Source organism: Balaenoptera physalus (assembly GCF_965194825.1).
Source record: "Balaenoptera physalus genome assembly, chromosome: 1".
In the NCBI taxonomy this organism is placed as follows: Eukaryota; Metazoa; Chordata; class Mammalia; order Artiodactyla; family Balaenopteridae; genus Balaenoptera; species Balaenoptera physalus.
In genome coordinates this window covers 169,057,623-169,073,997 of record NC_138882.1, presented here as the reverse complement: position 1 = coordinate 169,073,997, position 16,375 = coordinate 169,057,623, and the positions used below count along the sequence as shown (strand labels likewise).

General features: G+C 47.9%; 1 protein-coding gene across 1 annotated transcript in view; it reads left to right on the top strand.

Annotated features, from left to right (window-relative positions):
- The first annotated feature begins 4,228 nt into the window (after nucleotides 1-4,228).
- LOC309638142 (uncharacterized protein C1orf94) overlaps nucleotides 4,229-16,375 on the top strand; it is a 63,013-nt gene continuing 50,866 nt past the window's right edge. Inside the window, exon 1 of the mRNA XM_082413756.1 lies at nucleotides 4,229-4,828. Within this exon, the coding sequence (XP_082269882.1) occupies nucleotides 4,500-4,828 (329 nt within the window). The 5' untranslated portion in view covers nucleotides 4,229-4,499. The remainder of the gene's footprint in view (nucleotides 4,829-16,375) is intronic.

Genomic DNA, 16,375 nt, shown 5'->3' with positions numbered 1-16,375 from the left:
AATAGTGAAACCCGGTGCCTGCCTATTTTAGAGCTTGAAGCGAAGCAGTCAATGGTCCTGGACACCATTTCACGTGCTGGGCACAGAGTGTATCAGTTTTTCCCACACCTGCTGTGTAGCAGGCACTTCTGGAATGCTTTGCTCCCTTCCTGTGACAATGTGTAGGCTAGAGGTGTTATTCATCTCCTAGCCCTGTGCCTTGCACAATTTTGGCCACGGTTGGTGCTAAAAAATGGACAAAGCCTAGAAAGGCTTAGTTGATGATTCGAGTCCATTCCTCCACCACAAAGCAAATTTCCCCAGTACAGCTAAAGTTCTCCCTCCCTACACGTAGCACAGAAGCTGTTATTGAGAAACTCCAGTGGCACGCACTTCAATGTAATCAACAAGGAAACTAATATACAGCACTTTTAGGTGTCTCTTGTGTGCCAGGTGTTGTTTTAGGGGCTTTCCGTTTGTTAAATAATTAAGTAGTAATAGGACATTTACAATAATTCTGCAAAATAGATATTCTTTATTGTCATCCCATTTTACAGATGAGGAGACCAAGTGTTATGAGCTGCATGGTGTCCCTTCAAATTCAGATGTTGAAGTCTTAACCCCCAGTGCCTCAGAATGTGAGGTACTATTTGGAGATAGGACATTTAAAGAGTGGTTAAGGTAAAAATCAGGTCTTTAGGGTGAGTCCTAACCCAACATGACTGGTGTTCTTATAAGAAGAGGAGATCAGGACGTAGACATGCACAGAGCAAAGACCGTATGAAGACATAGGGAGAAGATAGCCGTATATAAGCCGACGAGAGAACCTCAGGAGGAACCAACCCTGCCAACACCTTGATCTTGGACTTCTAGCCTCCAGAACTGTGAGGAAATAAATTTCTGTTGAGTAAGCCACCCAGTCTGTGGTACTTGGTTGTGGCAGCTCTAGAAAGCTAATACACCAAGGCATAAAGTAACTTGCCTAAGGATACATTGCCAGGAAACATGAACTCAGAATTTGAGCCCAGGTAGTCTGGTTCTAGAGTCTATGTGTTTTTCAATAATGAAAGTGTTCTCTGTGCTGTCCAAAATGGTAGCCACAAGCCACACGTGGTTCTTGAAATGTGGCTAATGTAACTAAGGAACTGAAATTTTAATATAACTTACATTAAAATTAAAATAGCCACATGTGGCTAGTGGCTACCAGATTAGATGTGGTTTGTTTATACTGGCTCTAAATACTCCACTTACATATTTTTTCATTAAAGCATAGTTGATGTATAATATTATATAAGTTACAGGAGTACAATATAGTGATTCACAATTTTTAAAAGTTATACTCCATTTATAGTTATTATAAAGTATTTGCTATATTCACTGTGTTGTATAATAGACCATTATAGCTTATTTTATACCTAATAGTTTGTATCTCTTAATCCTCTACCCCTATAATGCCCCTCCCCCCTTCCATCTCCCCACTGGTAACCACTAGTTTGTTCTCTATATCTTTGAGTTTGTTTCTTTTTTGTTATATTCACTAGTTCATTGTATTTGTGCTTTTTAGATTCCACATATAAGAGATATCATACAGTATTTTTCTTTCTCTGTCTGACTTATTTCACTTAGCAAAATGCCTTCCAAGTTCATCCATGTTACTGCAAATGGCAAAATTTCATTCTTTTTTATGGCTGAGTAGTATTCCACTGTGTGTGTGTGTGTGTGTGTGTGTGTGTGTGTGTGTGTGTGTGTGTATATATATATATATATAAAATCTTCTTTATCCATTCATCTGTTGATGGACACCTAGGATGCTTCCATATCTTGGCAATTGTAAATAATACTGCTATGAACATTAGGGTGCATGTATCTTTTTGAATTAGTGTTTTTGTTTTTTTGGATATATATCCAAGAGTGGAATAGCTGGGTCATATGGTAGTTCTATTTTTAGTTTTTTGAAACACCTCTATACTGTTTGCCACTTAAGTTTTTTGCAGACTCGTCTAGATACGTCAGCTCTGTGTTCCAAGAAACACACCCCTATCTTTGTTCTCTATCCGTGGTGTATTTCGTGTTTTGTTTTGTTTTGTTTTGCAGTCCTTGGCCCCTGTTGCCTAGTCTCCTGCCGAAGGGAAGAAGGAACAGAAGGAATGAGTGAGCTGGCTAACTTTCCAGAATCCTGTGGCCTGGGCAGTACAGGGTCGTTGGTGCTCTGCTCTAAGCATAGGTGTTAGCCAACCAAATGCCAAGCAACACAAACACTGAGTGACATTTTCAGAACTATTAATATTTCATCAGAAGTGATCACTTTTCCTTTTAAATGCACTATCTTAAAAGGTTTTCTACATTCTTAACTATAATTTTATTCAGTCTAGGTCCTCAGAATTTTCCCCAAAGGAACACATCTTCAATTTTATAATGAAAATCAAAGGGGAATCAAGCTCGGATTTCAAAATTTAGAGTCAACATTTCCAGGAACTCAGGCCCTCTGTAAAGAGCAAGGTTGTGTATTGGGCACCTGTGGTATGCCAGGCACTCCATACAGTATGCCATGAATTCATCCAACACAGATTTATGAAGTGCCTACTATGTACCGGAAATGTGATCTTCCTAATAATTTTTAACACCATTTTACAAAAAAGGGCCCCTCTCATCCTTCTGCTTCATCTCCAATGTTACCTTACCTACTCTAAGTGGCCTGCCTGCATGGTCATCTGATGCTGCCACCTCTTCTCCCCCCATTGCCTCACTTTGTTGGCTAGTTTCCATCAGAGCCCGTATTTCATCTGTAATTATTACTTATTTACCTGCTCTGCTAGTTGGCGATCTATCTCCCTCCACGAGAGAATATAGGGTCCATGAGAGCAGGGACCATGCCAGTTTCGTTCACCTTCATGCTTTCTCACTGTCCCGCAACTCACCGGCACAGAGGAGGGCTCATCAGTATCTGGGGAGTGAATGAAGGATGGGAGAAGTGAAGACAGTTGTTAGGGTCACACAGCTAGTAAGGGGCAGTGTCAGGGTTCAACCCTACATGAACAGGCTGCCATCTCGTCTATTCGCGTCCAGGCTTCTTTCTTCTTTCCCGTCCGTCCTCTTGATCATCCTTTACTGGGGAAACACTGGAGGAACAACCATTGACTCCTGGGGCCAGAGAGCCCCGGGCAGACGGAGGTCCCATGTTGGTTCCGAGTTTAAGGAAGCCCCTCCAGTGTGGGGCGGAGCCCACCGAGCAGCAAGCGGTTAGCTTAGACCCTCTCTCGGCACCTCCGCCCACCCTGGGGACCGCTGAGCCCAGCGCTGGAGAAACCGGTCTGTATCAGTAGCCTGGGGTGCCTGGGTTTGAACCCCAGCTCCCCGCTTCCTAGTGGGCCTTGGACACACCCCTTTAGGACTTTGAGACTCGGTTTCCTCAAATGTAGAACAATAATACATAACGGTATCAACTTTAAAGCCGAGCGCTTGGCACATGGTAAGCGCCTGGTCAAAGGGCAGTTAGGGGTGAAATCAGTGATCCCCGGGCAGGGACCGGCAGGCGTCCAGGTGGGTACGAGGAGCCCGCGGTGGCGGGGCGAGCCGGGGCACGGTGCCCTTGACCTCTAATGGGGGAAAGCGCTCTGGGGTCCTCTGGTCCCCGCCCCCACCCCACCGGAGGGCCTGGGGCACAGACCGAGCGCAGGGCGCCGCGCGCACCGAGCCGTTGCGTTTGAAACCCAGCGAGGAATTCCAGCGCTGGACGGGAAGCGGGTGGGAGCCACCGGCCCTGCAAATCGGCCCCAGCCCCCCGCGGAGACAGCGCCCTTTTAAGGCGTTGGGACCCTTCCCCAGTCCACCCCGCAGCCCAGGGAGGGGACCGTGGCAGGTGTCTGCTGGGGGCGCCGGGGCGGGCGCTGGGCACTCGGGACCGTTCCTGTGGGCGGTAGAGCGGCCAGGAGAGGGGGACTGGAGGGGGAGTTGGGGCGAGCAGGGCGGGGCTCGGCCGGGAGGGGGCCCTTGGCCCTCGGTGGGCTCGGGGTCCCTGGGAAGGCCCAGTGAGAAACCGATGGCAGAATCCCGGAGCCCGGTGCCTAGCAGTGTGCCAGGCCCTCACCAGGTCATCCCCCAGGCTTAGCGAGCGATGATGGGCTGAGCCCCGGGCGCTGCCAGGAGTCAGGGGCCGGTGGCAACGGGAGAGTGCCAGGGACTGGGAGGAGAGCCAGCCCTCCCCTTCCAGTTGTTCCCAGATGTCATTCTGCCCCCCCAGGTGCCTGGTTCCTGAGCTCAGGGGGATTCCACGGTTACTAAGCTACTGGTTTTTGTTGACTTTTAAATATTTTCTTCTAAGGGAGAAGGGGAGGGGGGCAAAAGTCAAGACAGAGCAAATAAAAACAAATCAAAATAAGTACCCCCTCCCCAAAAGAAAGCTGTCCTCCATCCATCACTTACGCACAAATCGAAGGCCTCTGAACATAGTCACCTTGCTGGACCAACAGCTAGACAGAACTGACCTCCTTCTGCCCCATCCTCATCTCCCTTTCTGGTGAATGAGGGGTGGTGGCGGACGGTCCCCCTGTCTTCGAGCCCTGGGTGGACAAAGGGGCTTCCGGAAAGAGAGGAAGAGGATGGCCAGTGGGAATGGGCTGGCTTTGTCCTCAGCCCTGGTGGCCAAGCGCCCCTCCGCCCTGGGCCCGTTCCCCAGGTACATCTGGATCCACCAGGACACACCCCAAGACAGCTTAGACAAGACTTGCCATGAAATCTGGAAGAGAGTTCAGGGCCTGCCCGAGGCCTTGCAGCCCAGGACCTCCAAGGAGCAGCTCTCTGCCCCCATGGCTGGCACCCCAAGAGACAATGGCCTCAGCTTCCAAGAAGAGTGAGTGTCCCCTTACGTGACCCAAGGGAGGGGGGAGGAGATGAGGTCTAACCCTCTGGGGGAGTGTTTTGACCTGTTGTTCAGTCTGGCTAAACCCTAAAGGCTGTGTACTTTTCCTCCACCCACCATGGTCCTCTGTCCAGTAGGAGCGTTGATGGGGATCCTGAAGTTACCTGAGTGAAGGGCCAGACCAGGGCTGTATTTCTACTGCCTCTGTACCAGCCCACTCAGGGGATATTTCTTGTCTAAAGGCATTGGCAACTCCAATGTAGATCTGAGGACCTTGAAAAACCACCCTAGCCAGGGCTGAAGGCTAGAAGTCCGTGGCTTTCCCCAGAGGCAACTAGAAGATCCTTCTCCCCTGCCGCCCTCAAAGGCTAGGCATTGGCACAGATGAGTCTGATGGTTTTAAACCACATCTGGAATTCCCTAATACAGGGAGCAGCTGTCCCATTCAGCCTCCACGGAAGCCGCTGCGAGAGCGCACATCAAAATATTTACTGGGAAGGCACTGACATATTCAGAGGACATAATAGAAAATTAAAGTGCAGGAAGATGGCTGTAAATAGCCCATTTCCTGGATGGGAAATCCTGTGTCTGGGAAACACAGAGCTAAAAGTTTCTCCACGAGGGCAAAGTTGGGTAGATGTTGTTGGGGACGGATATTAGAAAGGAGAGGGAGGAACAGAGAAGAAGAAAGAACCTCCTTAGGAAAAGCGAGTAAATCCGGCGAGTTATTAATGCCACCATTAAACACTTGTTTACTGCTTTGTATCTTCAAAGTGGGCTGCAAACATTAATTAATCCTCCCAGAGTCCCTGTGAGGCAGGTATTCGTGTCCCCATTTTACAGATGGATTAAGTGTTAATAATTAAGTGCTAATTAAAGACTAAGTGATAATTAAGTGTTGCCTCTTCCAACACATGCTCCAGCTCAGCTCAGAGATGTTCTGGAGTGGGGGAACCCTTCAGGCAATTATGAGCTGAGTCTGGTTTCAGGGATTTCTACGCAAGAGCTAAGAAAGGCAAAGCGTAACTGCTCCCCAGTTCTGCACTCCATGCTGACCCTTTTTGGGCTTATTTACTTGCTACACATGAAGGCGAAAGGCACTTTGGCTGTTATTGCCTACCCTGCCCCCTGCTCAGCAGTATACGGCTGGGATGGGAATGGCCCGTCTACAGCCAAAATCCTGCTGTCCTGCCCTCCGGTGGCACTGAGACCCTCTCCCCTGCCCACTGCCATCTGCTCTGGGACAGGGCCTTGGAGGGGGCCTGTGGGGCTCTGCTCAGCTCTCAGTGGCCAAGGAGCTGATTGGCCACTTTGTGGACCAAGGGTCAGTGGCAATTTCCAGTAGATTGCACCCTCTCTGCCAGGTCACACGGAGTTAATGGAAACAGACTCTACTTCCAGTCTGCACTTGGCTGAAAACTGAACTGGCACACCTTTGGCCAGTCGCTTAACTCCATTTGGCCTTAATTTTCTCATCTGCAAATGGAGAATGATATGCCCTGCCTTGTCCATCTCAGAGTTGATAATGAGGATCAAATGTAATGGGGACAGGAAACTGAAAGCTACATTATTCCCGTGAGGCTGTCCCTAAATGCAATTCTCAGGGTTCAGGGGTTTTAGTGGTTGTTTTTGTTGCCTTCAATCTGGGGTTTTCACATGATGCTCATAGACCTTAGGGTGCTTCAGGGGCAACCCTGGAGTCAAGTGTCCTGGTTGCTGGGTCCCGATCCCCACATCAGCCAGAGCTGTTCGGCTTTTATGGGTTTTTACTTACTGAAGTTCTGAGTAAAGGCTGCATTTGAAAAAAGGGTTCTGCTATGATAAAAGAGCTAGGAAACCATTGCCTTAGATGAATAAATGATATCATAATCGTGCAGATATCAACCAAGTAGAACACAGTGAGCTGTTCTTGAAATAAAGGCAGCTGCAGTGGTGGAATCAGATAACTCTGGTTTCGGATCGCATTTCAGCCCTGTGCCAGCTGCGGGATTTGTTTAATTTATGTGAGCTTCAGTTTCCTCATCTGCCAAGTGGAGATGATTACTACGCATTTCATTGGGTTGTTGGGATGATTAAATGGGATATTTAAACATTCCCGGTAATAACTAGGATTTGTAAAAATTCCTTGTAATAATGATGATGATGATTTCCTTAAGCCCTACAATTATTACATGAAGTGGGTACTATTTTAAACTCCCCCTCTTTTTACTGTTTGTTATGCAAATGTTCAAACACATAAAATAGTATAATGAATGTCTGTCAATCAGCTTCATTAATTATTAACTTTGGGTCATTCTTGTTTCAATTCCTCCCTCCCCTATTTTTCAATCAGATCCTTTTTACAGATGAGGTAACAGGTTTGGTGGGGTTCATTTCTTTGTCCGAGGTCCTACAGTTAGGAAGTGGTGGAGTTTCAGGAAACAAACCCAGGACCATCTTAGCCACTGCGTGATAGAGTTGGCTGCCTTCTCCTAGAAATTAAGGCATCTTTTTGGAGAGTCAAAATATTCGGCAGTCCCATGTTCTGAGTGATCACACATAGATAACAGATTTCAAATCCAGGGAGCTGTCCAGCATATTTGTGGGATGGCTTCAGGCCCACAAGAGAACCTCTCAGCTAATCTGCTTACTGTTTAATTTTGTAAACCCAGTTTGGGTTTTGGAGTTGCTAACTGTTATCAGGGCAGGTAGATAAGTAAGCTCTAGAACTCTTGTTAGCCAGATTTTTTTTTTTTTTTACTTTGTCCCCATATATCATAGAAACCCAGACATTTCAAGTTTGAAAGGGATCTTGAAGGCTATCTTCTGCTGCTTGAATCCCTTCCTCGACATCCTTGCCAAGTGGTTATCCACTTGTACACTTTCTTAGATGCAGAGCTCACCACTTGCTAAGGTAGCTCCTTCCTTTGCTGTGAACCCTGACTGTCAAAAAACCATTTTCTTCCTGTGCTGAAATCTGTCTCTATCAAACTAATACCCATTGATCTGGATTCTGCCCTTAGGGCTCCAAACCAAATCTATCCCCGCCTTCCTCTCAATAACCCTTTAGATATTAAAAGATGGCAACAACATTCCTCCTAGGATTTCTTGTTTTCACAAGCTGAGTATCTCTGTTTTTCTAAGTTTCCCTTCATGTACCAACTTGGTCAGTTTCTTGCCCACACCGCTGGTCCCTGGGGCAGTGCAGCAACAAGAACCAAGTACAATAATCCAGGTATGATCCAATCCAAGCAGATTGGATTCTCCCCATCTATATTCTGTATTCCTGTTAATGGCAATTAACACCACGTTCACTTTTCTCCACAAGCCAACTTTAGCCTATGGACACATTTTGAGTTCATTCATTCATTCATTCCTTCAGTTATTCGTTCAACAAGTATTTATTAAGCATCTACTATGTGCCTGGCTCTGTGCTAAGAGCTAGTGGAATAGAGCTGTAAACCAGATGAGGTCCTGCCTTTCTAGAGCTTACATTCAAGTAGGGGAGAGAAACAGAAAATAAGTAAATAGGAGAGTATGATAACTTTAGAATGGGAAAAGAACTGGTATTCTAGTTGGAAGAAACCAATAATAAACACATAAAAATAAACCAAATAATTTCAGCTAGCAGAGAGTGCTCTGATGGAAATAAAACTGACTAAAGTACTAGGGGGACCTCCTTTAGATGGGGTGGTCAGGGAAGGACTCTCTGAGTAGAGGCGGTCATTTGAGCTGAGACCTGGACCCCAAGAAGGAGCCAGTCAGGTGAAGACCTAAGGAAGGATGTCCAGGCAGAAAGGAGAGAAACCACAGGGACTCTGAGATGTGAGTGGGCTTGGAGAGGGACAACACGGCTGGGGTGTAGTGAGTGATGTGACGTGGCACAGGGTGATACCAGAGGCAGTCAGGCAAGGTCTCAGAAGGCCTGGAGGACCACAGTAGGGAGTTCACATTTGATTCTCCATGTTATGGGAGACCTTTGGAGGTTTTTAGGAAGGGGGTGTAACACGATCACATTCACTAGTTTTTAAAGATGTCTCCAGCTGCTGTGTGGAGATGGTTTGTTAGACAGGTGAGAGAGCAAGTTGGGAGACCTCTGGGAAGATGCTACAATAGTCCAGATGAGCACGATGGTGATGGTGGCTAGACCAGAGTGATTGCAGTGAAAATGGAAAAAGTGGGGGATTTGGCGTGTATTTTGAGAGGAGTCAAAAGAGCCTGCAGATGGTTTGGGGCACACAGATAGACACGTCACAGCTGAATTGAGGTTTTTGGCTTGAGCGCTGGTTGGACGGTGGTGCATTTGTTGAGGTGGGGAAGAAATGGGGAGAAATGGGCTATGGGGGAGAAATCAGTAGTTCTGTCTAGCGTCAATTAAACTCCAGACTCTTGTTCAGTTATCTTTTAATTAGTCTTAAATTTGGGCTGAGAGAATTGTGGAAAGCCACTTACTGACTCATATTCTAGGATTACCTATTCATTCAATCCCCCTGTTGCTAAAACTTCACAGCCTTAGAATGGGGATTTTGGATTTGCTGTTGACTCCATTGCCCTGACTGTGAAATGACATTTGTTCATTCCCTCATTTATGGATTCATTCAACAGACATTCACAGTTGCCTTCTGGGTGGCCGGCCCTGTGCTGGGTCCCAGGCATACAGAGATAAGTAGGACAGAAGCCCGTCTCTCTGAGAGCTACCAGTCTAGTGGGTGGGACGGACACAGATCCATGTGACAGCAATGATGTTCAACAAATATTTATTGTGCATGCCTGGCAAAGTGTGAAAGCAATACAGTGGTGAAAAAGATGGGGACAGTCTCCGAGCTCCTACCTGGACCTTCAGTGTCTTGAGGAGGGCAGATCACAACATATTAGGATAAATGTCCGGATGAAGTGCCAGTGTTGTGGGAGCACACCGAGGGGACACGTGACCTGGGCTTGGAGCTCAGGGAAGGCTTTCTGGAGGAGGCTGGGGGAGGCGAGCTGGAAGGTCTTCCTGAGCCAGACCCAAGTAGGAGGAGAAGTCTACAGAAAGAAAGGAAATCCATTTAAGCATTTACAAAACAGAAATGATTTCCTGACTGGCAGCCTTCTGAGGTACTGTCTGTCTCATGACGGAAGAGGGCTGTTTTGCACTTGCTCCAGTAAATTTTCACTGCTTGCACCCATTGGCCAGTCCTCCAGGCAGGAGAGCCACTGCGACTTGGAACCCAACGTGCTGCCTTGTTTAAACTGTTCTCCCAACAAACCAGTCCTTTGTTGCTACAGTTATTAAAACAGTAAGAGAGCCACCTTTCCGCTCTCATCCACCCCCACGCGATTTCCCATCACCCCAGGGAGCTTCCCGTCCTTCCCTGCGCTTATAGAACTCTTTCTGGAGGCTTTCTTCTCAAGACCCAGCTCAGGAAAAATGGGATGAATCCTACTTTTCTGGAAAAGTTGCTTGGACTACATCCTCACTTTTATTTATTAAAAAATTTATTTTTTTTAAAGCTTGAAACCTAGTGTTGGGAGTGATGAGGACAAGACTCGCACGTGGAAACTCGGACTGATGCCCTAGAGCAGAAGCCAGTTCTGGACACCCTTGGAGTCTAATGCTCACTCCAGACTAGCATTTTCTCCCCTTGGAGGGGTCAAACCTCTCTTTGAGAATCTGAGGGAAGCCGCCATACACCCTTTGGCCTGAAACACATCCTCACATCCCTTGATATTTTAGAATGTCAGAAAACCCCAGGCCCCAGGTTGGAATCCTTTTCTCATGAACACTTAAGTGTCCCCTTCCCTTAAGCTTCCCAGGGCTGGGTCTCAGCCACTACTATGACCCCAATCACGTTGACATCAATGCATCCTCCCTCCCGGTTGTCAAGTGAATTAGTGCACAAATAGTGCTGCAGATAGAGGTTCAAGGCCCTTGACCCTTCTCTCCTCCAGTCTCCTTACGCATCTGTCAGTTGCCTTCATGATGGTTTTTGATTCCTTGCTTCCTTGCAGGTCTCCCTTCTGCCATTTTCAGATCGTCTCATCTTACTGTGCCTGGTTCCTTTCCCTCTTGGATGTCCTTCGCCCTTTACCAGCTTCGTCTTCCTGAGGCACATCAACAGCACTGCTCAGGCATCTTCCACGGCTTCCTCATTGTCTTCTGAACCCCCTGACCTGGTCTTGAAAAGAATCTCTGTAGTTGGTCCTACCCACATCTCTAGGTGCACACCTGGCTGCTCTTCTCCAGACTCTCTGTAAACCGAGATGCGCCACAAGCGGGCGCACATTCCCTTACCTTTGCTCAGGTTATTTCACTACCAGGAATGCCTTTCTTCCATCTCTCTCTGTCTACTGAAATCTTACCCATCCTTAAAGACCTGGAATTAGTGTATCGTTCTGTAAATTTTTCACTGCTCACCCCATTTAACATTTCTCCTTCCTCCCTCTTCCACGTTCCTTTTTAAAAATTTAAATAAACAATTATATCCCCTCTCTTTCCTAAGAGTTTAAAGGTGGCTCAGAGAACAATAAAATAAGGAGTATCCCAGTATACTTCCTAGCTGTCACCAAGTTGCTCAAACTTTCTGTGCCCCATTCTCCTCATCTGAAAGATGGAAAAAGTCATAGTGACCACCTTAAAGGACTATTGTGGAGGTCAATGAAAGAATGTGTGCAAAGTTCATACAGCACCTGGCAGAAAATAAGGACTTCAAGTTCATCATCTTCATCATCACCCTATTATCATTACTATCAAGGACAAAATGACAAGGGTTAAGTAATCAAGAATGGTATGGGGCGAGGAGACTTATATACCAGAAAAGCTAAGCTAAGGAAAAGTATTCAGTGGAGGCCAGCATGTTGCTTTGAGACTCTTGGCAGCTGGGGCAAAAAGTGGGAATATACCAGTTAGTTTCTATAACTCATATCATCTAAGAAGAGAAAGCAGGAGAGGTCATCAGGAGAGACAAATCCTTCCTTAGCTCTGAGGACCTAATGGTAGGGGTCTTTATGTGCAGGTAATAGAATGGAAGAGTCAGTTTATAACCAGCTCTTGTGTTGACCGTTGGCCAGAGAAGAGGACACAAAGACCCAGTGGGATGTGTCAACGCCATTCTGGCATAGGGTTTCTGATGAGGTGGTCATCTGGCATGTATTGTATGCTGCTGGTGGCAACAGTCTTTCTTCCCCCACCTGACCACGGCTTCTTAAGGGCAAGGGCCATGTCTAGCTCATCATTGTCTCCCCAGCGCCCAGCCGAGTTCCTGGCACTCAGTGGCAATGCAGTGTGTATGAATGAATGAGTAAGTGAATGATGGATGAACCATAAAAATGCCACTGCAAGGAGAGTGAGGCCCAGAGGTTGCCAGGATCCAAACCAGAGGTCACAATCATCAGAGGAAGCATTGAGTGACGTAGGGACGGGATATCAGGAAGCCAAGACATTGCAAGGTCTTTTCCTCCTTCTGCCTTGAGCTTAAGAAGGGAACTAACATTTTCTTGAGCACCTAATATGTGCCAGGCTCTGTAGTTCAATTTTCTGTTTATCACATTGTCTTAGCAACCCTTCCCAGTTGATGGTCAATATTATTCCCATTTTACAGATGAGGAAGCTGGGGCTCAGAGAAGTTAGGCAACTTGCCCAGAGTCATCCAGCTTGGAGGGGGCAGAATAGGGATAGGGACCTGGTGAAGCTTGAAGACCAGAGCTCTTTCGCTACACCAGGAGCCATTCAGAATAGCCCTTCCTCCTTCTGCTTAACACCGGGAGCCACGAGCGGTGAAGGGAAGATGAATCATGATTAACATCCCACGTCCCGTGTCCCCCTTTTTAATTTAATTTTATGGTTTTGGGAGCCGTGTCGCAGGCTGTAGGAGCCTGCAGAGATGGGCCACCGGTGGTTTGGTTTAATCCCCTTTTTAATATCTTTGTTGCAACGTTCTTTCCAATTCAGCTCCCAAGTCACATTTAAAAAAATACCTCTTCCTTAGGGTAAACCTCCTCTTATTAAACAGATTCAAATGAAAAGTTTTAAAGATAATTTGAACAATAAGAATCACTCTGTAGCTCCCAGCCGAAGCTCCTTTATTGCTGTATTTACTCCCCAGTATTTCTTGTCTCATTCCCCAGCTCACTGAATCCTTCATCCCCCCACCCTTCCAGTCGGAGGCTCAACCCCTGCCTGCCTCTGTGTACTCCTTTCTCTCCCCTCCAGACAGATGGAGGGTCAGGGAGGGAAGGGAAATTCACACCTGGATGTGTGTCCTCAGGTGCCTCATTTGTACCAGAACTGCAGGCCTGGGGGCAGAGGGTGGAGGAGGGATCCTGGCTCAGAATGCAGATGCCTGGGCCCCATTTTTGACCAACTGAACTGCCATTTCCCCAGGAGTGCCCAGGGAATCTGCATTTGAAACAAGCACCACAGGAGATTCCTGTGCATATTTGTAGGAAGTTCTCTGATACTTTGGGGGTCAAAGATGATGGAACCTTAGGCTTCAAAGGGACACCGCTTTGAGAAAGAGGTGTTCCAAAAAAAGCATGAAGGAAGGAGATTGACCGTTTTTGGGTTCTAAGAGGATGCCAGGGACATTGTAAAAATGGACTCTACTCTGTGTGAAGGCCTTTGCTAAGAAATGAGATGAACATCTAGCCCAGGCGTGGCATTCGGGCAGCTGAGGGATTTCACAGTGTCGTCTCCCTTAACCCCCGGCGACGTCAGCATCCCCACGGTGCAGGTGACCGCAGCTTCAGCCACTTCCCGGCTTCCCACCCCCAGCCGGCCAGGCCCTGGGCTGCGAAGGGTCAGCGGGCCTCTGGGCACCGCACGTCTCTCCGTCAGAGCCGCTAACATTTGCACAGCGCCCGTTACAGTTTACCGCGCGCTTTCATATTCATCATCTCACTTAATCCTCACGCAGCCTGGAGAGCGGAGGAGCGGCGGGGTGGGAATCAGGGTTTTCTGAAGGCCCGCTGCCCACCACACCCCCACCAGAGAAAGGCCAGCAGGTGGAACTCAGTGGCTTTCCAGGTACCTTTGGGACGCAGGTGCGCAGGCCCTGGGATGGCAACTGAATCTGCAGTTTCTCTCAACTGCCCCCTTCCCCCCGTAGACTGAAAACAGTCGGCCCAGGCCCCTCAGGCTGGGAGATAGGGGAATCCGCCCTCCTTCCCCCTTTCTTTCTTCCTGCTGGGTTTCTACAAAGCTATGGTGGTGGTGGTGTGTGCGTGTGTGCCTGGGTGTATGTGCACGGTTGTGAGGTGTGTGTACATGCTGCGGTTGTTTGCATGTGTGGGTGTGTGCACGTCTGTGGTATGTGTGTGGGCATGGTTGTAGCGTGTGTGTGTGTGTGGCTGTAGCACAGCTGTGTGCCTGGGTGTGTGTGTGTGCATTGGTGTGTGTGTGTACATGGCTTGCTTTATGTGTGTATGCATATGCGTTAGTGTGTGTGTGTGTGCACAGCTGTGGTATGTGTGTGTGCATGGGTGTGTGTGTGCACATTGGGATATGTGCATGTACGTGACTGCTGTGTGTGCACACATAAGTTGGTGCGTATGTGTGTGCATGGTATGGTGTGTGTACCCAGGGCAGTTCAGTGAATCCTGGCTCTGGAGGAGAGGAAAGATGAAGACACCAGGTAGCTTTGACAGAGGTGGCTGTGTCCCTTCCCTCCACATTGGGCAGGGGCCACCCTGGGTGCTGTGACATATGCTCCAGGGGCATTGAAGATGGGTCCCTGTTCCCCATGCAGACAGGAAGACCCAGAAATGTCCACCAGCCTTGGTCAAGTGAGGATGGGGGCCAATCGGGGGATGGTGACTTTAGCTTCTTCATTTAAAAACTGCGATAACTGTATCTCTCTGTGCCCGTTAGCTTTTGATCAACAATAGTCCCTTGGTATCTACAGGGGATTGGTTTCAGAATGTCCATGGATATCAAAATCTGCGGATGCTCAAGTTCCTTACATAAAATGGTGTCGTATTTGGATATAACCTACACACATCCTCCCGTATACTTTAAATCATCTCCTGATTACTTATAGTACCTCATACAATGTAAATGCTACGTAAAGAGTTGTACAATACAATGCAAATGCTATGTAAGTAGTTGCCAGTGTGCAGCAAATTCAAGTTTTGCTTTCTGGAACTTTCTGGAGTTTTTTTCCCAGTATTTTCCATCCACAGTCAGTTGAAGCCACCAGTGTCGAACCTGTGAATACGAAGGGCCGACTGTGTAACAAACCACCTCAGAGTTTAGCAGCTCAGCACCACAGCTTCCTACTTAGCTCCCATTTCCGTAGTTGAGCAGTCTGGGCTGGGTTCCTCTGGGTTGTTTTTCTGGGAGAGGCTCGGGTGGGCTTGGCGGGAAGTGCCTCGTGCCCACCCACACATCTGCAGTGTCTGTAGTCACCCAGGTCTGGCTAGTCAGCTGAGGACCTTGGGGTTTTTCTCCACGGGATGTGTTATCCTCCAGCAGACTTTCCTGGGTTCGTCCACGTGGAGGTTGCTGAGTCCCAAGAGAAACAAGAGGTTAAGCCCTGATGCCCAGGCACTTTCCAAGTCTCTGCTTTGTTACTGAACCAAGGTGGGTGGGAACTACCATAGGGTCAAAACCGTAATCGGTCCTCACAGCACCCCACTGGGGCTGTTGTGGGAATTAAAATGAGAGTTTTGCATGGGAAGCATTTAGCACAGTGCCTGGCTGGTTAGTTCATTCTCCATAAATGCTCATCCTTCTGATTTTGTGAACTAGAACCTGAGGTTTAGACATATTAGGCAGCTTGCTTGAGGGCTGGCCTCCATTAAGCAGTGGGAATTTGAATCCAGTTTCTGCCTCCTTCCAGGCGCGGAGCTTTTTAGCCGCTCTGCTCTGCTGCCCCACCCACGCAGACACGTGAAGTCGGCCTCACCTCCAGCCAGGAGGTCAGTCTCCTGATGGAGCCAGAGCCCTTCTCTTGCTTCGATCTTCAACCACCCATGTTGCCTGGGCACCTGGCCTGGGTACCGTGTTTGTCATCAATCTGAAATGCCATAGTGGGAAGAAAATAGTTGTTTTGGTGTCCTCTTCCAGCACTAACAATTCTCTGCTTGCATTTTTCTGTTGTTTGGCTCAGACGAATAGCAGTTTTCATCTTTTCTCGGTGTTATCGTGAACACAGAACTGCGGTCGGGGAGCTAACAGCATGCTTGCTTAGTCATTATTCTGGGAAGGGGTGCCAGCCAGTCAATAGCCTTTCTTTTTATACGACTCTATACACTGCAAATGCAGAAATGATGTGTGGTGCCCGTGTACAGAGTCACCATCAGACACCTATCATTTCTGGAGGTGGGCAAAGCAGAGGTAGTGGCAGCAGCTGGAGCCCCAGCACCAATTCTGACTAGCTTCCTTTGTCAGCGCCCGGGAGTTGGGTTAACGGCCCTGAATGATTCACTGTGATAGAGTCTGTGGCAGATTTTATGCTTTTTACCAACTCAAAGCAGAAAGCAAATAGCACGGGAGAGGTGCCAGCATCGGCAAAACTTCTTAAGAAGAGAGGAAAAAAGATAGATACCAGGAAATGCAGGCGGGCAGGCTCGATGTGGAAC